Here is a 24,359-nt window from a genome sequence, read left to right as displayed (position 1 = left end):
GAAATGAAAACAGTTTAATGTTATGACAAATCAGTCAAACATTTACATATCGTAATTAAAAGAATTCTATGAAATATCTTAATTAACAAAAAAAAATAAGCAAAAAAACAAAATCACATTTTAGTAAAGTCGGGTCCATAGATATTTCGCCCGTCGGCAAATTCAAACAGATAACATTTGTATTGTTATGAAATTCGAGTAAACCAATGTCCCTTTGATTAAGCACACGCCGGTATTTTTACAACCGGGTTACTCATTGTAAATCAATCAAGTTTAACACTTGAAAATGTATACTTGGGCATTAGTACAGTTAAAATTGTTAGACGATTATATTTAGATGAAATATTAAGCAATAGAATTGAAACTTTTTTCTACTTTTAAGGACAAAAAAGCAAGTTCATTAGCGGAACGTGATTCAAAATTATTCTGCAGATTATATTTGAAGCAATATTTGATTAAAACATCTCATTTTTGGTGGTAAAAATATATTAAATACATATATTAATTTGTCTGGACTAAAGGTGGTCAAAGATGGTCTGGAGTTATATTTTTGTTTGAATTTGCCGACGGGCGATAGATAGATGGTGTTTACTTTACCCATATATGGAATACAAGCATAAATCAACATATATCAATAACAAAAACAAACATAACATATATGAGATCAAATAAATTTAAATAAAAACGTTGTGAAAAATAAAAGAATACTTAATTCACTTGCAAAAATCAAGATCCATGTATCAAACTCTGGACCAGCACAATCATAATGAGCCCACTTACACTGAATCCGCTATTCCATAATTAGGCACCAACGACTGTCCATATTTGGATTTGTACATTAGTTCAAACTAGTATCAACATTTTTTCAAGTCGTAATGTTTTAATTACAGAAGGTCATAAAATATCAAAATAAAGGTACTTACTATTGATATACGTAATAGCATAACAAGTCTGTATTCATGCATAATAACCAATAATACTCGTTGAATATATTTACCTTTGAAATTTTCTGCGAGACGATAAAACAAAACGCGCCTGTCAGACACGTATCGTTCGCGCATCTGACACAGAGGTGTGAATACGATAATAAAGGGAGCGACTGAAATAGAGGATGGTCTTGTAGTGCGCTTCCAACTTATATTTTCGGAGAAATCAAGGAATTCCATATTAGGGCACTATTCCATATTTGGTTACTTTCCTCTATACTTCTACGTCCAGGGCCTCTCTTGCCCTCAATCTTGCCTTGTAGAATCAACTGTAGAAGTTTCTGGAGCTATGTTAGTTGTGTGGTCCTCAACATACGCCGGTAGCACTATATTTCAAATGCCTCCATTCGTTTTATGGCATCTTCTGTAAGACACCAGATTTCTATTCCATAGAGGAGAACACTAAAGATGTAACATCTAAGAATTCTTATGCATATATTGATACCTACCTACTTAAAGGTAACTTGCAGAGAATCTTCCTAAGACTGTTAAAGAATTTCTGGCTTTTTCAAGAATTGTTGTTTATTTCGTAGCTATGATCCCGAGTATCCTTTATTGCATCCCAGGTAACATGTTTTCTGAACTCTTTCTAACGATGTATTGTTTACTGTACCTTGGGCGTTTATGTTGGTGTTATTACTAATGATCATTATTTTTGTCTTCTTACAATTTAGTTTTAGAAGGTATTTATAACATGCTTCTACAACATTATCCATCATCCTTTGAAGCCCCTGCGCACTATCTGCCAGCAATGCTGTATCGTCTGCATATCTAATATTGTTTATAAGTTGTCCATTTACTGCAATACGACTGTATCCCGAATAAAGTACGTGTCTCCTAGTGGCGGGATACGGGCAACAATACATTGGCTTATAGGGCAGTCCTTACAGTAGGGATCCTGACCTATACAGAAAAATGCAGGCGGGTGTGGGGTAATACTGCACTTTGGTTGCATTGATGGTGTATTGGCTAAACGTGCAGGGCAGGGTATGGTGCTGATAGAAAAGGCATTCAGGCGTCAAATATCCAAAAAATCTTTTCAGGCCATAATAATGGAAAGACCTTCTTCAAACGCAATAAAAACTTATACTGAAATGATGGCATCTCCTGAGGTAAAATGTCCCGGAAGTAAAATGAGCCTCCGTTCGGATCTCCGGGTGAGGACTATCTCGGGGGGAACACCAATTAGGGAAGCCGACCCCGCATAGGGATAAGGCAAAGAGAATGATGATGATGATTACTGCAATACGATCTTCTGAGTCGTCCAAAGCCTCTCTAAAGATGTTTTCAAAGTACATAAATATGTTGAATAATGCTGGTGACAGTATGCAACCGTGTCTAACTCCTTTTCCAACTGTGAAGATTTCGGACAGTTCATTTTCGAATCGAACTGTTGCTTTTTGTTGGAGATATAAGTTTGAGAGCTTACCATCGAGTCCTAATGTTTTAGGATATCGATTAGATTCACATGTGGGGCTTTATCAAATGCCTTCTCGAAATCAATGAAACATGCATATGCATACACATCACAGTTGTCATCCCTGGCTCTCTGTATTAGAACATTAGTTCCACAGTTTGTTAATCGGGAAGGAGGTACATAAATACGTACTAGTAGTATTAAAAGAATTATATTATTAGTTTTCATCAGAATTTTATACCAAAATACAATTACCAATACCTAATGTTAAGTATTATTCATATAATAAATTCATTCCTTTGTTGTTTTCCATATGGACTTCAGGAAACATCAGTTCCTTATACATATACTTACAATAATATATCTTAACGTTTCATCGTGTGTTTATCTGGAAGAAGGACCGGGTTCGGGATCGATACCCTGCGGTTCGAATGACCCTGTAGGGATTTAATATGTGGCAGCACTAAATTATTGAAGGCTCTTCCAGACCCTTTTATTGCCGAACTTTTCCTTTTCGAACACAAGCTGTTATTATATTCATGCCATGAAGCGGATATTAGTTTTTTATCTATATCTCTATAGGTAGCAATTCTCCTTTTCGTGAAAGTGATTATGGTTCAAGAAAATTCAATTAATATACATAGCTTCTAATAATTGTGAAACTACTTATACTAAATTTACAATCAAGATGCAGTAGAAATAAACAAACCAAGACACGTTAAATGCTACTAAGAGCACTCCCGAATCATAATTTACAATGTATAAACTTTGGAAATCATGATTTGGGATTTACAATGTATACAGGGTGTCCCCGAAAATAGTGCGTTATTAAAGGTATAGGTAGAAGGCACAATGTAGAGCAAAAAAGTCTTATAACATTTTTTTCTAAATTTATCCGTTTGACCAAAAAACGAAAATACATTTTTATATGCAAACTGAAGTCTGGCAACAACGTGTAATTCAAAGACAGTCACAGCAGTAGGTCTGTAGATCACTAGTTGTATCTGGTAGGTAAAATAATGCAAATATCAACCAAACCTTCTGCAGGGGTCTAGTGTTTACATTTTTTCACCCTGTCTGTGGTCGTCCCCTCACATCAAACAAACCAAGAATTTGGTTTGTTTGATGTTATTGACATTTAAGATTTGGCTTAATTGGTCATCTAGTTTTATTCTGTACCAAAAGAACGGGTATTTCTTATAAAGTAGGTATTTTGGGTATTAAACATAAACAAATATCATATCCATTACTTTGAAAAGGAAACAGAATGGGTAAACTGTGCAATATTTTATGAATTACCCAGAACACTAAATGGAGAGACCTATAAATTTCTTATAAACTGTTTTGCTAGTACTTCTTGAAGTGCCTTTGCAAACACGACGTGAAATGTGGTTTCGTCACGACGGAGCCCCAGAGCTGTGAAAAATCTTCTGGATACCACGTCTAAAATTATTCCATATTTCAATAGATTTCAGAAAAACATTACGTAGGTACAAATAATTTTTCCTAGGTGCATTTACATTTTAGGAATTAAACCATAGTTACTTAAGTAAAAGTTATAATATGTAAAATTTCGAGCCCTAATATTAATTAAGAGGATCGGTACGTATTTTCGGCTGCAATGCTATTCAAATGGGGATTCATTTTTTTCGAATCCTGAGAAAACTAATAAGTATTTTTGAAAAATTTAAACGCAGAATGAAAGATCACGTTATTAGCGAGGGCCGAAAGTCCCTGAGAACTTCTATAATGTTTATTTTAATAAGTTACAGGGGTGAAAAACTAAGAGAAAATTTAGTGTGATTTTTAATTTCAAATATATCATTCAAAATAAACTTTTTATTTATTTTAAGGGACTTTCGGCCCTCGGTAATAATTTAGTCTTTCATTCTGCGTTTAAATTTTTCAAAAATATTTATTGGTTTTTTCAGAATTCGAAAAAAATAAACACAATGCCGTGGTAATATTTTCCAAATCTATCTTTGTCTTACAACGCACTCAGCCGAATATAATATTGTCAGCATATATTGTCAGTCAGACACTGACAATCAGTGACAATTTTAAATATTTGACATTGAATCGGGAATATCGGGAGTTATTGATTAAATATTATTGAAATATAGTGTATTTGATAAATAATTGATTTAAGACGTGAACTTAATAAAAAGTTATTTATTGTGTATTATTTGTGGAAGATCCAAGCAGAGAATACATCAGGATAATATATTCTGTGATCCAAGTATTTTGTTGTTAAAGATGTTCAAAATTGTAAGCGTTCCATAACAATATATTATTAAAAAATCACTTTAACACTTTTCCTCTTTTCTCGATTGAGTATTAGTCTTTGTTGTACAAATAAATTATTACAATCACTGAATACATAGTTAGTGAAAAAATTATCACATTTATTAACTGAATTAATAATTTGCAATTATAAAAATAACAGTTATCCAAGAACATTCAAAACCCATCTCTTTAAATTAATGATGACATTTTCAAGTAGAATGACATTCTAGTAATGTTTACATATCCATACCAGTGTGAATTTTACTACACGTAATTTGCCGTGCAATGACAGAAAAAGTAGGGATACACGTAAAATATTTGCGAATTATGTACCCATAGCCTTAAGATAATAGCAAAAATTATTTTGCAGGTAGGTACCTAACGATGTCAACAACCCCAAAAAATCACACCTCAAATAGTAAATAAACAAGGGGTTCCATTAGAAATTTTCAACAGTCACAAGTTCTTCTACGCCACGTTGTCATGTCATTTAAATTCATGAAAATAAAAATTCACTTATGGAGAACAATGTAATCTTTTTTTTGGAAACGGTTAACTTTAGAAAAAAATGTTATAGGACTTTTTTGTTCTAAATTGTATATTATATCCATACCTTAAAGGAACGCACTATTTTCGGGGACACCCTGGACATTGCAGATTATGATTCGGGAGTGCTCCTAGTAGCATTTAACGTGTCTTGGTTTGTTTATTTCTACTGCATCTTAATTGTAAATTTAGTATAGTAAAAGATAATAAAGGTGATTAGATAGTAAATTCTGATTTTTAAGTAATATTTGATATTTTCATGGTATTTTAGTTTTTTTTTTAATTTCTTTACTTGTTGGCTCATTTCTGAGCCATGCTGATCATCATTGACGGTGGTCTGATAAGTTACCTCCTTTGAAATGAAAAATATGTTTTTCCAGAAAGCTCTTTCATTTTTTTCGACATCCAACTTATTTATGCCGTCCGATAAATACGATTCTGGTAGCTGTGCAAAATAAGCGTTTATTTATTAAGAGCGAATTTTTCTCTTCATGTTTGGGAACACATCGAATGGGGCCAAATCAGAACAGCTAATGAGATAAAACAAGCTGGATGAGAAATCAAGTCGATACCCAAATCATGAATTTTTGCCGCTGTCATATGTCGGTGCATTCTATTGTAGACAACACTTTTTTCTTCTCCGCATTAATCGCCGAGACAGAAGACGATCTCCAAAGATTAACATACATCTTCATTACAACATCCAAGAAATACAATATGATAATATCAGCAGAAAAAAACCAAATGTATGATAACATCTAAATACCCACTACGATGGAAAATCGAAATTGATGGGAAAATAATAAAGCAGGAAGCAAGGTTTAGATATCTGGGAATAGATGTAACCAGTAACGGAGATGTTGAAGAGGAAGTACGACAACAAAGCTTAAAAGCAAGTAAAGCGGCGGGATCTCTTAATGACACAATCTGGAAGAACAAACACTTAAGACAAGACACAAAAGCAAGAATCTATAAAGTAGCAATTAGACCTAGGTATATTGACATACACGGCGGAGACAAGACTTGACACATATAAAACGAGATGACTACTAGAAACAACAGAGATGAAAATACTCCGACGAATATCAGGAAAAAGTCTGTTGGATAGGGAGATAATCGAAAACATAAGAAGATCATGCAATGTAGAAGACATAAATGGATGGGTGACAAAACGGAAACAGGAGTGGAACGAACACATTAGTAGAATGGCAGAGGATAGGATAGTACGAATAGCACGAGATAAGTCACCAAATGGACGAAGAAGTATTGGCAGACCAAGAAAAAGGTGGTGCGACAGGCCAACAAACAGGCTTTAAAGCGTACATACAAGAAGGAAGAAGAAGACTTTTTTCTTCCGCATATGGAACCCTTTCCCACTAAACTCCTGCTTCAGTTTGTCCAATAATGCTCAATAATATTGGTTATTGAGAGTTTTACCTTTTTCAAGATATTCAATTAAGCTTATGCCTTTGCAATCCCAAATACGGTGGTCATAACCTTTCCAACTCATTGAGTCACTCTTGTCCGTTTCGGAGCACTTTTTCCAGCTTCAGTCCATTGCCGTGCTTTCATTCTGTTTTCTGATGTGTAGTAGTGGATCCAGGTTTCATCAACGCCAAAAGTCAGATGGATGGTGGATTACCCTTCATGAGGTCCAAACTATTGGAAATATAAGATAATAAAAGGTACAAATAGAAGTAAAAACTATTTATTTTAACCGAACCGTATTATAACAATAATATACAAAGAAAGAAATTAAGATGTGTGTTTCTTCTACAAAATATTCTTACATACTAAATACCAAACCGAACTAAAACACATTTCTCGCATTCACATCCCTTGTAACATGATACTTTTATGCAATTTTATGTAAGAGGGTATCGGCCTAATGGTTCTAAGAAGTGGGCTTCCCACGAAGAAAGACTCCACGTGTTTCTAACACTTAACAAAAATATATTATAGTTGAGTATTAAGTAAATTCCAACACAAACAGGATATTTTCATATTCAAATCTTAGTTCAAAATTATGACCAGTACGCTCTTTACTAATTATTGTTAGTTGTCTGCACAATTCACGCACCTACATTATACGATGATCTAAAACACGAAACTGCATCGGAAATCGGAATCCTTGCTAGTAGTCCCCAATTTTTTTTCTCTGTAGTTTGAGTTAGTTTTTGTCTGATAGGGCTGTTAGAATTTTGTATGTTGTACTTAGTAGGGATATTCCTGTACAGTTGTTTCTGCTATACTAACCTACTGTTGTTACTTCCTATAATACTTAATTAATAATGGTTTTATTACCACTCAGTGAATAGTTTTGTAGATAACATTAAACGAGATTCACTAAATATAAATAACAATACCTCCATAGAAATGTTTATGAATAGATGAAGTTATCAATGTAGAATAAGGTCCTAGTGATATGTACGCCATATAGTTATTATCTTTTAGTTTTCTTGGTATAGTTTTATCATCAATTTGTCAATTAATTATTGAAGATATTGAACAATTATGTACTGCATACATTGTATAAAATTTAATTCATTACAGTTGATATTAACTTCATTTAATTTTTATAGTTTATTAACGGCTTCATTGTTTGTATGTCTGTACCTTTTGCCGATGTTAAACCCAATTCCAACGACGCGTCGAAGCGCATGTTGAACCGCGCTTCATCAGTTTACCAATTTAAACGTCGACAAAGAGAGATAGAAAATATACAATAGTGCAAAAGAAAGATAACACGGTAACACCCCTTGTTAGTGTGCAATTAATAAATATTTATTTTTTGATAAAATCGCTCGCACCCAGAGTAAGGTTGATGCACCCACAGTATGGTGGTTACCCACAACTCTTAACACAACATGGTTAGACTACTACATACTAAAATTACCACGGCACTGATCGTAGCTCCATCGGAAGGGTGGACGCTTTAGCACTTGTATGTTAAATTTCTTTGAACCGTGTCATTTTACCTACAATTCACGGAAAAATGTACGACGACGCTCCACAGGACAATAAAAATAGGATACAGAGGCCATAAATTAGGGATAGGTATTAGTTTATAAGGATCATAAATAACAAATTTTGAGAGAAATTTCGCTATTTCACGTTGCGTTGAATTCCGTCTTCAGTTTTGATCTTTTTCTTTTACATTTTTCTATTTCACTCAGCCTGCCGCGCCACGTTCCGTCGGATTTCTTCTTTAGGGTTAAAAGTCGGACAATTTTAAGCGCGATAAATCAGAAACTTTATAGGGTGAAGATTCGAAATCTTTTCTATACGAAAAGATCACATTCCACATACCCCGAGGCCATCCATTGCAATTTTCATCGATGCGCGATGCCCCCGTCCTTGTCATTTTTATGTTCGCCCCTCTCTTAACAACTCCATAAATTGCCGGTCTCCTCTTCTCTCCAATTTCCGCTACTTTTCCAGACTTTCCGAGGACATCATCCAAATTGAAAACGACCTGTATGAGATTTAAAATAAATAGGCTATATAGATGCTGCATGGTGTTGGCCAATCTAATAAAGATTTAACTCAGTCCGGTCCCTGCTGTTTCGTTCAGTAGCGGAGAAAAAAACCTTAATTTGTCTACAGATGAAACAGTTTTTTTTTTATTTTTGAAAATTAAAGTAAACAGTAACTTATTAGAAGAGTTTCCAGTAACAAGAGGGTCTCAACAAGGATGCTGCCTCTCTCCAGTACTATTCAAGATCTATTTAAATGAAGCAGTAAAACACAGGAGATCTTGTTCAGTGATGGGGATCCAACTTAACGACGATACAACATTGTATACTCTTACATTTTGCGGACGACCAAGTCGTAGTGGCAGCAGAAAAGGAAGATTTAGAATTCATGAGGAGACAGTTATTTCAAACATATGAAGAGTGGGGCCTTTCTGTAAATAAAAACAAAACGCAATATTTGTGCATCTGGAATGAAGAACTGTGAGGAATATAATATACTATACCAGGGGTGGCCAAGAGTCTTGACAGTCCGAGCCATTTTTCAAAATGTGAAATTACTTAAAACAATTATTTAAAAAGTGTAAAAAAGGTATTAAATTCTTCTCTCACTGTTTGGATTTCACGAATTTTAAAGTGAAATAACATGGTTCACATCGTTTTTTCAAATATGCAAATAATTCTACAAGTAGCCTTTACTAATAAATCAGTATACTTCGATTCTTCATCATCCTTCCATGTTTTTCTGGGACGGCCTACTGATCTTTTAACATCTCGCAAAAAACCCTATCTTTAATACTCTGTCTTCCTCTGATCTTACTACATGACATGTCCATCTTATCTTAGCCAATACATACAGTGACCAGTTTTGCGGCGCCTTCTCCACTCTTCTACAAATTCATCTCTTTGAGAGCAAAATGTCATTCTGACAACTTTCCTTTCAAATACCAGCAGCTTATTTATTTTCCATTTAATTTAGATTGTATTTTTAACAGCTTAGATCTTAATAATTATGATAGGGAGTAAAGCACATTATTCCACGCAGCTATCCTTGCTGAGACCTCTTTTTATGTCATCTGTGATTACCACCCCTAGATTTTTAAACTATTTCACTAGGTACTTCAAAGTTTTGGTCATTAATATTTATGTTCTGCCTCACATTTGTTCTTGGATTTCTTGTTAGTAGCATGTATTTCGTCTTCCCCTCATTTATTCGAAGGCCCAGACTACCTGTTTCTTCCTCGAGAGGTGGAAACACCTCTCTCACGTCTCTTGTAGAATGAGCGACTGCACCTATGTAGATCATCAGCAAAGGCCAACAATAGTTTTGATCATCGATTTGCAAATTCCCTGTCAGCTCAGATGATATTTTACTTATTATTATTCTAAGGCCAAATTGAATAGAAACGGTTAAGGGGTCTCCTTATCAAAGTCCTTATGTTACACTTAGTTATTTATTTGTTGTCAGTGATTTAAGACATTTTGTTGTCATTATTTGTTGAGAGCCACAAATAATCCTTCAAAGAGCCACATGTGGCTCGCGAGCCACAGTTTGGCCACCCCTGTACTATACCTATTTGGTAACAACAATCAACAAGAGTGGACGTACCGAAAAAGAGATAGAGCGAGGGATCGTGAAAGGAAAAAGGTTGATTGGATGCCTAAACCCGATGCTATGGTCAAAAGAACTATCAAATCAAAGAAAACATCTCATCTTTAACTCACATCTTTATAGACCGGGCAGTATCGTCTCCCCCGTTAGTGAAATTATTCCGATTCCATTTTTCTGCAGAAACTTACTCAAAACGAGGTCCTTATAACATATCCACAGGGTGCTGGGCTGTGCCGTGGTTGAAAAATTGTCAAAACATTTTTTTAAACAAATTCACAAAAATATTTTTTTCATTTCGTACAATTTTTTTTAGATAATTTGGCTTATTGTGGGCAAAAAAGGTCTCTTGTCATTTTTTTCTAAAATTGATTGTTGTCGAGTTGTATGGGATTAAAAATTTGAAAAATGCGAAAATGGCCAATAATAACTCGATTAAACATTATTATTATGGAATTCAAAAAGTGACCAAATCAAATTTCAAACCCCTTCTTCAAGGTCCTGAAGAGATTTTTGTCATTATTTTATTACAAAGCTGTGATTTTTAATTATTAACAATTAGGGCTATAGTACAGGATGTATCGTCTCCCCCGTTAGTGAAATTATTCTCAGAAACTCACTCAAAACGAGGTCTTTATAACATATTCACAGGGTGCCGGGCGGTGCCGTGGTCGAAAAAGTAAAACAATTTAAACAAATTCACGAAAATATTTTTTTTATTGCGAACGATTTTTTTTAGACAATTTGTGTTATCCTTAGCAAAAAAGGTCTCTTGTGACTTTTCTCTAAAATTGATTGTTGTCGAGATATGGCCATTTTCGCATTTTTCAAATTTTAAATCGCGTACAACTCGACAACAATCAATTTTAGAAAAAAATCAAAAGATACGTTTTTTGCTCAAAATGTCCCAAACTTATCTAAAAAAATTTGTTCGAAGTGAAAAAATTATTTTTGCGAATTTATTTAAAAAAAAAATTATTTAAACAATTTTTCGACCACGGCACCGCCCGGCACCCTGTGGATATGTTATAAGGACCTCGTTTTGAGTAAGTTTCTGACCCTGAAGAGGCTCAAGCCTAAACGGGGATTAAATAACATGTCTTGATTGATTGTAGTAAGTTTCTGCAAAAAATGGAATCGGAATAATTTCACTAACGGGGGCGACGATAAATCCTGGACTATAGCGCTAATTGTTAATAATTAAAAATAACAGCTTTGTAATAAAATAATGACAAAAATCGCTTCAGGGCCTTGAAGTAGGGGTTTTAAACTTGATTTGGTCACTTTTTTAATTTCATAATAATAATGTTTAATCGAGTTATTAAGCCTTGAAAATAGCTATTTTCGCATTTTTCAAATTTTTAATTGCATATAACTCGACAGCAATCAATTTTAGAAAAAAATGACAAGGGACCTTTTTTGCTCAGAATAAGGCAAATTATCTAAAAAAAATTGTTCGAAATGAAAAAATGATATTTGTGAATTTGTTTATAAAAAATTATTTAAACAATTTTTCGACCACGGCACCGCCCGGCACCCTGTGGATATGTTATAAGGACTTCTTTTTGAGTAAGTTTGTGCAAAAAAATCGAATCGGAATAATTTCGCTAGCGGGGGCGACGATACTTCCCTGTCTATTAAGAGTACATATTATTATAGTGCTCTATGTATGCGAAACATGGCATTTTTCTAAATCAATCTTTCATATCGTAATATAATCCCATAGGCTCATAGGCAACGATGATGTGGTCACTCAACATAGAGTGGAACCTCTGTAATATACTGTGATAGAGTTATATTTCCTTTCGATAACAACTTCATGACCTTGCTTGCTCGTTGAGAATGTATAGGTAATTAAGATAAACTGATTATTTATAATTAACAAATATAGCTGACAATTTTTGTCAATGACCAACACACTTGCTTACTAAGGATTTGGTTATCGATAATATGATATAGGTAAACACTGCCTGACATGTATAAAAAATAGCACATACATAATGGATCTTTTATTCACTGCATATGGAATGAACCGGAAGTTATATCGACTATTTTATAAAAATAAGAAAGTTTAAATCTTTCAAAGTCTCGATGATTATTGATAGTTATGACACAAGAAGAAAGGATATCATCATCACTATCTTCTATTGAACAGTATGTAATCCACTCCATTAATCCATTTGTATCCGTTTCAGTTTTTGCAGAATTTAATCTTTAACATTCATTAATCGATTATTGATTTCATCTGTTGTTGTCTCTTTCAAGAAGTTGTTGTTCTCATTTATATTAACGAACCTTTTTCTATAGGTACTTTTTCTTCTAGTTCCATGACCGTTATCGATCGTTGTATATCAGGCTTTATTGATCTAAATAAGAATAATATATCTAGTTGATTTTCTGTAGTCATTTCTATGTCAAGTAAATTTAATGAAAAAACTCTTAGTAAAAAAACCCTTAAAAGGGCCACAAATATCACAGAACGTTTTTGCTCTCTAAAAAGAGCATCATCAGTGTTACAGGCTTGACATGCTGAGCCACCCAAAAGTACAGAGTTTAAAACCTTTTAAATGTTAACTAAATGTCTTACATTGTTAAATTAAATATGAAATCCAAAGGATGGATATAATCCCTAAGGAAGCCCTGGGGCACTATATGACTCCTACGAGGCACGTGGGTTGACTCCATTCTTTGGATTTCAATTTAACAATGTAAGACATTTAGTTAACATTTAAAAGGATTTAACCTCTGTATTTTTGGGTGGCTCAGCATGTCATGGCTGTAACACTGATGATGGTCTTTTTAGAGAGCGAAAATGTTCAGTGATATTTGCGGCTCTTTTAAATAAATATACCTTTTTCCAAGAAAAATGTTTCATTACATTTACTTATAATTAATGGTAGATATACAGACATCTACAGGAAATTCTTCCTTGTGGATTTCTATATCAGTCTACTTTGTCCTATCTTAGCATCATGATTGCATAAACATATAACAAACTTGAGATTATAAACTTGGTTGAATATAATATCATATAACCAACTAGTGCAGCGGTTCTCAATCTATGGTACATGTACCACTGGTGGTACATTTCATTATTTGAGGTAGTACACAAAATTCAAAACAGCCAAAATATCAGCACCACTATTGGCACAATTATAGTTAATTAGATCACCTAGCTAGATGGGCATTTTAGTTAGGTGGTACCAAAAATAATAAAAAGTATTTGGTGGTACCTGACTCAAAAAGATTGAGAACTGCTGAACTAGTGCATACTGCATACTGACTTAATTTCTTTTAAAAACTGCACAAACCCTTCTCAAGTTTCGTTTTGAAGTCATAAAACTGAAGGCAATAAAGTAATAACCGAGATTTGAAAAAACTCATTGGAAATTATGGCGAGACACATGATAAGGCACGTATAGAAAATATTAACGACAGTAGCTTATGAGCTCCTTCCAGTAAACTGTTAAAACGGTTACAGAAAATTCGCTGTCATGCTTTTTACGATTTCTATATTTGGTTATGACCTCACACTAAGTCAAATCACTCCTGAGGGGTTTGGTAAGTGGTGACATGTTTTTACATTTTGTTTTTTGTTGCTCTATTAGACTAGGAGGCAAAAGATGAAACAGAGTTGCCAGATGCGATTTTCTAAATCCCCCACTTTTAAACTAAAATTCCCCCAAATTGAAGCTCAAATCCCCCAAATTTAAATTTTTGACGCATTTTAATAGCTTTGTTCGCGGAGACAGTCTATGACTAGTTTCTGACTCATACGCATGCGCAGTTCCGTTTTCAAGCCCTTAAAAACGGAATTGCGCATGCGAATCAGTCAGAAACCAGTCATGGACTGTCTCCGCAAACAAAGCTAATGAATTAGGAGCAGTAGTAGTATGACTAATAGACTAATACACGGTAGTACTCAAATGTAGAGAACAGTAAACCAAAATTATACTACTTATCAACAGAGGGCTCTGAAATAATTCATATGTTCTATCATCTTCGATTATATGAGACTATGTACTTTCACAAATTTAATTTACCATGAGCGTTAAAATTATCCATAATTCTTCCCCCAAAAATCCCCCAACCATTAATTCTTCCCCCAAAAAATCCCCCAACCATTTCTGCTTATAAAAATTCCCCCAGACGCTTTCAAATTACCCCAAAAATGGGGGAAAATACCCCAATCTGGCAACTCTGAGATGAAAGTTTTATTAAGAGAACGTGAGCAATGGCGCTGTAAGCGACAAATAAAGAGAAGACATAATTTTTCATGTTTGTTTTGCGATATATAACGGGTTAGTCCATTCTTTCACGGTTTTTGCTCTAAATTTTAAAGAACCGCTTGGATCGACATGAAATTTTAGCATACGCATAGCTTACATGTCAAAGAAAAAAAGTGATATTGTGCCGACGTGTGCTTTTGCCCTGGGGGTGACTTTCACCCCCTTTTGGGGGTGAAAAAATATATGTCCAAAACAACTCCGGAAATGGGTAAACTGACTAATTTTAAGTAACTTTTGTTCTATAGAGCTTTTTCGCCAAGTCAACACTTTTCGAGTTATTTGCGAGTGAATATGTTCATTTTTCAACAAAATAACCACATTTTTAGACGGTTTTTCGCAAATAACTCAAAAAGTAAGTATTTTGTCGAAAAAACCGTTCCTAGCAAAAATATAGCCTATAAAAAAGTAAAAAAAATGGTGTACGCGTTAGGTCTCTGGATCTCGTAAAACCAGAGTTATAGCCAATGAAATATAGATTCATATTCACCAAATTTCAAATAGAATATTTCGCCGTGAAATATCCAAAAAATTAAGCACTTTTTGGGGAAAACCCATTTTAACTTTTTTAAAGTGTTTAAAAAAAGCTTTATTTCTGTTTTTACGAAAAGTTTTTAGCATTAAATTTAAGCAAGTTACGCTCAAAATAAAGTTGGTCCTTTTTGTTTTTGCAAAAAAAAAATCGGGAAGACCACCCCCTAATTAGCAACTTAAATGAAATTAATCGTTGGCGCTCCATAAATTATTTTACTTATATTGTGTTTATATGATCTGTAAGTTTCATCGATTCAAAGTGTTTATTTTTAAAAAAATTTGGTTTCAAAGCAAAATTTTTAAAAATTTAAATTTTGAAAAATATGCTTTTTTTCAAAATAACTTAAAAATTGTTAGAGATACCAAAAGTCTCGAAATACAAAAAAAGTCAGATTTGCTTTTCTGAATATCATGTATTTTTTTGTTTTTCTGTTAGACAAAAATTGATCAAGATTTGGTGTTTCTAAATTTGCATACATTCGTGATCAGTGACTCGTTCAACCCCTTTTAACTACAGCCGTTTCAATAATAAGGACTTTGAACCGATGAAACTTACAGATCATATAAACAATATATACACGAGTCAAGAAACTTGTGAAGTCGTTACGATTAAGTTCATTTAAGATACTAATTAGGGGGTGATTTTCTCGATTTTTTTACCAAAACCAAAAGGGATTAACTTTATTTTGAGCGTAACTTGTTTAATTTTGATGCTAGAAATTTTTTTTATAAAACAAAAATGAAGCTTTTTTTAAACACTTTAAATAAGTTTAAATGAGTTTTCCCCGAAATGTGCTTCATTTTTGTTTATTTCACGTTAAAGTATTCCACTTGGAATTTGACGAATATGAACCTATATTTCATTAGCTATAACTGTGCTTCTACTAAATAAAAAAAACGTGATATATTCACTATTTTTTTAAAATTTTTATAGACTACATTTTTGCTAAGAATGCTTTTTCGACAAAATACTTACAATTTGAGTTATTTGCGAAAAACCATCTAAAAGCGTGGTTATTTTGTTGAAAAAATGAACATATTCACTGCCAAATAACTCGAAAAGTATTGACTTGGTGAAAAAACTCTATAGAACAAAAGTTACTTTAAATTAGCCAGTTTACCCATTTCCTGACTTTGTTTGGACTAATATTTTTTAACCCCCAAGAGGGGGTGAAAACCACCCCCAGGGCAAAAGCACATATCGGCACAATATCACTTTTTTTCTTTGACCTGTTAGCTGTGTGTATGCCAAATTTCATGTCAATCCAAGCGGTTCTTTAAAATTTAAAGGTTTTGCAATATTTTACCGTTAATGAATGGACTAGGTAGTTTAGTTAATAATTAGTGACAACAAATTATCGAATTGAATTCACTACACAAGATCTTTTACGGTATCGAAGTTGTATAGCAAGTTACATCAGTGAAAAAATATAAGCTGTCCAGAACTAAGTATCAGTTAAAGATGTAACACACATATACAACAAAGTAAATCCCAGCTTCAGGGGACATGACATTCCCGGAGAAGGGTGTTCTCATGTCCGAATATCAAAGGGGTCACTCCTCCTAGAGACGGTACCTCCCTAACTCCACAAGTTACCTCCATCCTCACCCCAATTGCAGACATAACATTGAAGAGACTTTATGTTTTAAACTTGGACGCCCTTGGAAATGAGGCATCCAGAAGACCTTTCTGCGGTGATGCCGCTTTCGTAGGGGTGAAGTTATGCGCCTTTCTCCATTATTTACCGTTCTTTTTGTGAATCATCCTCTAGAATTAGAAGTATCTTTTCTCTAAATTTGTTTCTGCACTAGGGTTTTACTCAGGAGTCGCGGTTGTTTCTCCTAAAAAAGTCCTAAAACTCAGAAAGAAATTAATTAAATGGTGTGAAGTAGTAATGTTGAACCTAGGTGGTGAAGCTGTATTCCCAGGTGCATTCCCGATTTTATTAACTAACCTATTACAACTACATACTTCACTTGCCAGGTCTAGTGGAATGCCAACCCTTAGAGTCTCGTTTCCTACCACTTATGTGACTACCTCTTTATATTTCATTCTTCGGGTTAATACTCTACTAGTTGGTGTCTGGGGCTTCTGTGCCTGGACGTTCTTTTTTTGTCGTAGTTCGAGTTCCTCAAACCTTTTCATTCGGATGATTTCTTAGTTTGTTGAAGATTCCTAAGCTTTTTATTCATTTTATCTAGGATCCTTACCCCTTTGGTTTCTGTTTCGGATATACGTATTTGGGAATGTTCACAGCCTCACTTGCAATGTGGTTATGTACTACTTGAATCTTGTTCCTGTTGGTTTTACAGGTTTGCCCCAAGCTACTGATCCATATGCTATGGCTGGTATAATGATGCTCTTTGTCATTCCTATCTTCGTTTTCAGGTTTATCTTGCTATTTCTTCTGTTCACGTGTGGTGTCTTTGTCATCATTTTGTCCATTAGCACTCCTAAATATTTTGCTTAGTTAGATCATTCTATCTGTGTGTTGAACACCTCACTTGGAGCTCCGGCCTCCGAATCTTTTTTGGAAAATGACTGCCTGTGATTTTCCGGCGTTTACTGCGATTTTCCATTGAGTGCATCAATCTTCCAACTGATCTGCATCTTGTAGGCATCTTCTCGCTAGGTTTGGATCTAGACTTCCTTCCCAATTGTTTAACGTAAGTGTATTTTTGTTTAGAGAAAACAATATTTATATAATAAATACCCCGTAAGTTTTACCATACTGAATAGCCACAATTGAAAACACATCACCAAGTTCACATGTACTGCCTCTGATGTTATACCTAAGCTAGACCCAACTCAATGAAACTCTGAACAGTGAAACACTGAAACTCAGACCCAATCCTATTTTTTTTTCATTCATTCATTCATTAACATTAAGCATTACAATCCCTAGGAATTATAGCTAACGCCATGGCGTTTAAAATCCTATTCTTGGGTGAAGTGGATTACTCATGTATGTCATTTATAGCTTGCTGTGTATCTTTGCTGCTGTTGTGACTTATTTTTGAAGTTATACTTCTTTACCGGCGATAGAGGGTGATTTTTTTATATGTTAAAACCTATCAGCCCGGCGCATGCGCATTATAACTTTGTTCTGATTGGATGTTCAAATGACATGTCAAAAATTATCCGATATGGCAGCTCTGGTTTGGAGGTAAAGGTAAAGGTAAACAAATGTATAATATATTAGTTTTATTGTTGTGAGGACAGAAACAAAAAAGTTTATAATATTGTAGTGACTTTTAAATAGTTTTTAAAAGCAACAGGTACGTAATAATTGTTAATGTATCATGGGTATAAACCTACCTATTTGATCTGCCAAAATACATAGTATGTAATACTTTTATTTATATAATTTGATTACCATCAAAATTTCTATCAATATTCACCTAATATATTGTTTTTTTACTCTATGTTTTGTTGTATTTTTTCAATTCTAAATCATTTCAATTCAAAATTAAAATAATTTGATCAATTTTCAAAATATCAAAATATCACAAGTTTAATCCGTTTAGTTAGTCGATCTTCGTAAATAATGACACATAGTGTCCGTGGCTAAGCGGAGAAGGCGAATGAATTCCAATACCAACCGCTCTTATCAGCGCTGGTTCGAGTCCCAATAGAAACTTTCTTTTTTGTTTTTTTTTTAATACATTTTATGATTGTAAGTATATTTATTATATAATTGTATTTTCAGAAAATACGTATTTAGTTAAAAAAATTTCGACAATTAATGTTCAGACATCATTTGTGGCTTGTTTAATGTGTTTGTGTGTGTTTTATTCTTTTATTATTTTAATTTTTGGCACTGTTCTAATAAAAATGTTTGAGAAGTAGTAAGTATAAATTAGTTTAATATTTAAACAAAACATAAATAAAAAGTATATTAATTTCGTTTAAATCATATAATAGAAGTATAACTTCTTACGTGCGTACAAAGTACACACACATTCTTTTTCATTTCTTCCTGTCCTTACACTGAACTTTCCAGTCTTTAACATTCATGGCTCTTATATCTTCTACATTCTACACCATTCATACATCTTTTTCTAGGACTTCTTCTACAACTGGGCCGTAGTGCCGGCGTCCAGTTATTTATCCTTCTCAACATGCATATCTGAGTGTGGGCATCTCTGTATATGTCCTATCTATTCTAAGAGATTTTATGTATCTTCTACTTGTGACTTTCTCCTTTTAGTTGTTCTCCAATTTCGGCATTTCTTTCCATTCTTCTTTCTCCCTCTCTTGTTACATTGTGACTCAGTATGGTTATTATTTTTCTTTCATATTTCAGAAGGCTATCTTCCTCTTTCTTGTTAATCTTCGTTGTTTCCATCCCATAAGTAACAACAGGTCTTATTAAGGTCGTATATAGGTTCATTTTTATTCCTTTACTTGCTTCTCAACAGATTTCTATTCCTTCTATATGTTTTTTTGCCTTTCAGAAGGTGACTTTCCTTATCGTCATGTATTTTGTTTTGTGCTGGTTCGTTTTTGTTCCTTTACTTAGAGTTTTGCTTTTCAACAGATTTCTATTCATTCTATATTTTTTGCCTTTCAGAAGGCGACCTTCCTTAACGTCATATATTTTGTTTTGTGCTGGTTTATATTTAGCTCTATTCTCTTTGCTTCCTTATCTAATTTTTTTTGTCTTTGCTATGGTGACTAGATCATCTGCATACGCTAGTACTTGAAGTTGATCTGTAATAATGTTTTTGTTTGCAAAGTTAGTCCTCCTTATTGTTGCTTCCAATATCAAGTTAAACAGTGTGGGGGAGATAGAGTCACCTTGTTTCACGCCTTTGTTTACATTTATCTCCTTTGGGTGTTGTGAGTGTGAGTTTTGTTGAAACTGATCTTTGCTGTGGTGTTCTTTAGGCACACTGTTAAAATTTTAAATTGTATTAAAAAATATTCTAGACTGTAGACTAAAAATATTCCCTGTATTATGGTATAAAATCCTTCTTAGTACGGAATTATTACCGTCCGCCTATGGCTAGCAATCTAATAAAGATTTAACTGAGTCCTGGCCCTATCATGGTATCTACTCGGTGCAGGGGTGCAGTAAAAAAGGAACAAAAAAAAGCGAAAGTGGTCCCTGAGGCGACGGCAACGGACAGAAAATGTAATTGCGTTTAGACCAACGCATCGCATCTCGCATCGCATACCAGTCGCATCGGGAAACACAGTTCCTACAGACTCTGCCATTTTAATAAGCACTAAGATATTTCTATTATTTGGAATTGGGTTTCGAGGTTGACTTGGGTTTGAATAATGTTTATTTTAAAGGTTTAATATATAATTTCTGAGAGATCATAATATGCATATACATATTTATGCAGAAATTGCTAAAATTGCTAACATTTTTCATAAAATCATTTTATGTCATTCTTGCGGTATTAATTGTTTTGCTGAAACCAAACTCACGTAGAATACGGTTCTTTCCCTTAATATTTGTGGTTTACGATTCGTGTGCTAAGGCAGAACCGTCGATTTAAAGTCGGTGCGGGCAGTCCCATCATTTGTCGATAAATCAATACGGTTCAAATGAAGTCAGAAGCTGATACATAGCAGGTACTTACCCCTCCTGCTGACGCGGCTAGAATCGTGGCAATGTTACTATGGATTGGTCTAACGACGTTGTATTGGAATTTTTATCCTTGTATGAATTAACCAACTTACTAAAATTTCTACCGCCAACACTGGTGGCGTAGAACAGACTTAACTAAACCAAACTTTTAAAGAGGTTTTGGAGGGATAAAACACTTTTGTACTGCTTGATTATCAGCAAAGCAAACATGGTGTTTTAGGGCACGAGTATAAAGTTATACTTTGCTTATGCCACCAGCGAGACAAATCTTTGACGGATTTCTTCTTTTTTTGGTGTGCCTATTCGTAAAAAACGTGGACTATCATCATGGCAATCCCTATCTTGTCTGCAGCAGCACGGAGAAGCTGTTCTGTCGAATCAGCTTCTCAGGTTCTTTAACCAGGATGTTATTCTTCTTCCTGGTCCTCGCTTTCTAAATATTTATTTTTCCTTGCAGGATTATTTGTAGGAGGCCATATTTGGATTCATATCGCATAATGTGTCCGAAGTATTATAGCTTTGGGAGCGTTCAAGTATTACGTAACGCAATTTTTGAAGATTTTTGACCCCCCCTTCCCCCCCATGTAACGCACCGTAACGTTTTTATGTACCCCCCCTCCCCCTACCTAAACGTTACGTAACACCCAAGTCACCATTTGAACCTAAATGGAAAACTAGGTTGCGAAAAGTACCGGAATTATTATTTTAATCGCATTTGAGGTAATAATAAAAACTTACAATCATCATCCAGCCTCAAAAGTCTACTGCTGAACATAGGCCTCCTCCCCTTATTTCCAACCACGTCTATCGTGCGCCGCTCTCATCCAGTTTTATTTAGCTTTCTTACGTCGTCTGTCCATCTTGTAGGCGGTCAACCGGCGCTTCTCTTGTCTTCTCTTGGCCTCCATTCCAATAACCTTTTTGTCCATCGCCCATGTGTCATTCTCGCTATGTGTCCTGCCCATCTCCACTTCAAGTTAGTTATCCTTTTGATGACGTTAGTCACCTTTGTTCTTATCCTGATTTCTTCGTTTCTGATTTTGTCTCGCAGAGTTATTCCTAACATTGACCGCTCCATTCTTCTCTGCGTTACTCTTAGTTTGGTAGCCGAGGCTTTAGGTAAGGTAAGTGTTTCTGATCTGTAAGTCAAGACTGGGAGGACGCACTGATCAAATACCTTTCTCTTTAGGCATATGAGCAACTCACTCTTAAAAGTTTCTCTCAGTTTTCCAAATGCTGCAAACCCAAGCACGATTTTTCTTTTTAGTTCATGTGTCTGGTTATCCCTGCCAATCGTAATTTCATGTCCCATGACATGAAATATGTCCAAGACTTAGAATAATAATCTTTTATTACTAATTTTACATTTACATTTACATTTTTCCTGCTTGGCCCCATCCTTACATACATTTTTGGCTTCATCCTTTATTGTTCTTCTCATGCATTCTTCTATTTGATCTTCTTTAATAAAAACTTAAAATAAAATAACATATTTATTATTTCAATATTTTATTTTGCTTAGTAAAAATTTTTGTATAACAAATAATATACGATGTTGCCAGTAGTTTCGGAAAAATAGTGAAAAATGTGTAAAACTTTTGGTTCTTCAACGCCCTGTATCGTGAAAACGCATGCCGTTACAAAAATTTTATACTAAACAAACCCCAATTATTTTTCAGTTTTTCACCTATCTTAGAGATCGTGTTACCTTTTTCTGAAACACTCTGTATATATAAGAAGGCACTTATGGAATAAAATTATTTCTGTCCATGTTTTAATCAATTTTAAAAAACGCTGAGACCCGTAGATTTTCATATATAAAAATGTGTGCTTTTTAAACATAAATTTAAATGTACAGGGTGATTCATGCAAGACTACCGTAGTCCATAAGCTTTATTTTTTAACACCCTGTATATTTTTATATGTTTAAAAGCTGCTTAACAATCTGAATTTATGGTCTTTACGAATAACACAGGGTGATCATTTAAAATTATAATGTATGGAAACCACTTACGGAATAAAATTGTTTTTGTCATGTGTCATTATTTTAGAAAATTATAAAAACGCTAGGATACGTCAACTTTTAAATTCAACTATGGACTATTTAAACATAAATTTGAATATACATGGTGATTCACTCAAGTCTAGCATAGTCCATTATCTTTAATTTTAATTAAACACCATGTATATTTTTGTTTTTAGAAGCTGCTTAACAACCTCATCTCAAAAATGTGTATTATGTAGGGTCTATTATGAATAATGTAAGGTGAAATTTTGAAAATAACTTGAAATTTTTGAAATTTTGAAATCACACTTTAAATAAGGGTACTATTTTTTTTTAAATATCTATCAATTTTCTAAACTAAGTATCAATATAGTGGGTTTTGTATTTAATGCTTTTTATTTAAAGAAATTTTTAAATAATTTGAAAATTTGCGTATTTAAAACATTAATGAATAACTACTGCAGAAAACGATTTCAGAAAACATACAAGATTTATGAACATGTAGTTCCCTTCTGCAACCTCTTAAATAACATCTGTATCTTTTAATCTTTTGTTGTGGAGACAGGTCCATCTAATTATTGGAAACAGATGTTACTGTGGTTCATCTGTGTTACAAATTTTAAGATTTTTTCACTTGAATAGGTACTTAATAATTGTCCTGTTGTCGGAACATGACCAGAGCGTGAGGGTGCAACATAATACATTTCAGGGGTCTATGTAAAACATAAAAGAAATTCCGTTGTTTTTTTTTCATTTAAGTTAAAAAAGAATCCACAAGGAAAAAGTTTTCCTGTAGTTGGCTGTATACCATGTAATACAAAAAATAGTAAATCCTTTATAAAAGGTATATATTTACCTTAAAATATATACCTTTTATAAAGGATTTACTAATTTTTTAAAAAATAATGTTACGTAACGCGCTGTTCGAACCCCCCTCCCCCCATGTAACGCGCCGTAACGTTTTACAAGACCCCCCCTCCCCCCAAACTGCGTTACGTAATACTTGAACGCTCCCTTTCGAAATTTGATGGTGGTCAGTACCTCCTAATGAAAACTATATCCTAAAAATATATTTTTTACATTTTAATTGCAATTTATTTTGAATATTTGGTTTAATTTCTTGTAATCTATGAGCTAACTTACCAATTTCTTTTTTTTTTCTTTCCAGATCTCAACACTACGACAATCTCCAGCAAGCCGATAACCAAAAACAGCCACTAAAAGACACCACGAACACTCCCGCTAATAAGGTTAAAATAGAAGATAATAACAATCAAGAGCCAGAATCGACACAACAAGACCACAACGAATCGCCTAACACCAATAACGCTCAGCAACAAGGAAGCAGATCCTTGCAGTGTTTGGAAACGCTTGCACAAAAGGCCGGAATCCACGATATCACCCCTGACGATTGTAAATTCGATGTTGCCAATACCTTGTTGAATTTGGACAGGGGGCACGAATTCATCAAACAGAGCGTAGACGGTAAGTCTTTTAGATAATATTCATAATCATTTTTACGATATACCATACAGATATACCTATCAGCCTAAAAAGAAGAGCCTTTAATCAATGTGTCCTGCCTGTTCTTACATATGGCGCAGAGACACTTAC

General features: G+C 34.0%; 1 protein-coding gene across 13 annotated transcripts in view; it reads left to right on the top strand.

The window, feature by feature from the left end:
* LOC114328363 (histone-lysine N-methyltransferase 2D-like) overlaps positions 1-24,359 on the top strand; it is a 797,359-nt gene that overhangs the window by 699,997 nt on the left and 73,003 nt on the right. For all 13 annotated transcript variants that reach the window (XR_007699214.1, XR_007699215.1, XR_007699213.1 and 10 more), the window contains one exon: positions 23,914-24,230. Coding sequence is in view for 8 of the 13 variants with exons in the window: in XM_050655651.1 (XP_050511608.1) it covers positions 23,914-24,230 (317 nt within the window). In the remaining 5 variants the exon portion in view is untranslated. The remainder of the gene's footprint in view (positions 1-23,913; positions 24,231-24,359) is intronic.

Source organism: Diabrotica virgifera, chromosome 7 (genome assembly GCF_917563875.1).
Source record: "Diabrotica virgifera virgifera chromosome 7, PGI_DIABVI_V3a".
Taxonomy (NCBI): Eukaryota; Metazoa; Arthropoda; class Insecta; order Coleoptera; family Chrysomelidae; genus Diabrotica; species Diabrotica virgifera.
The sequence above is the reverse complement of the archived record's forward strand: the minus strand, read 5'-3'. Positions and strand labels throughout refer to the sequence as shown.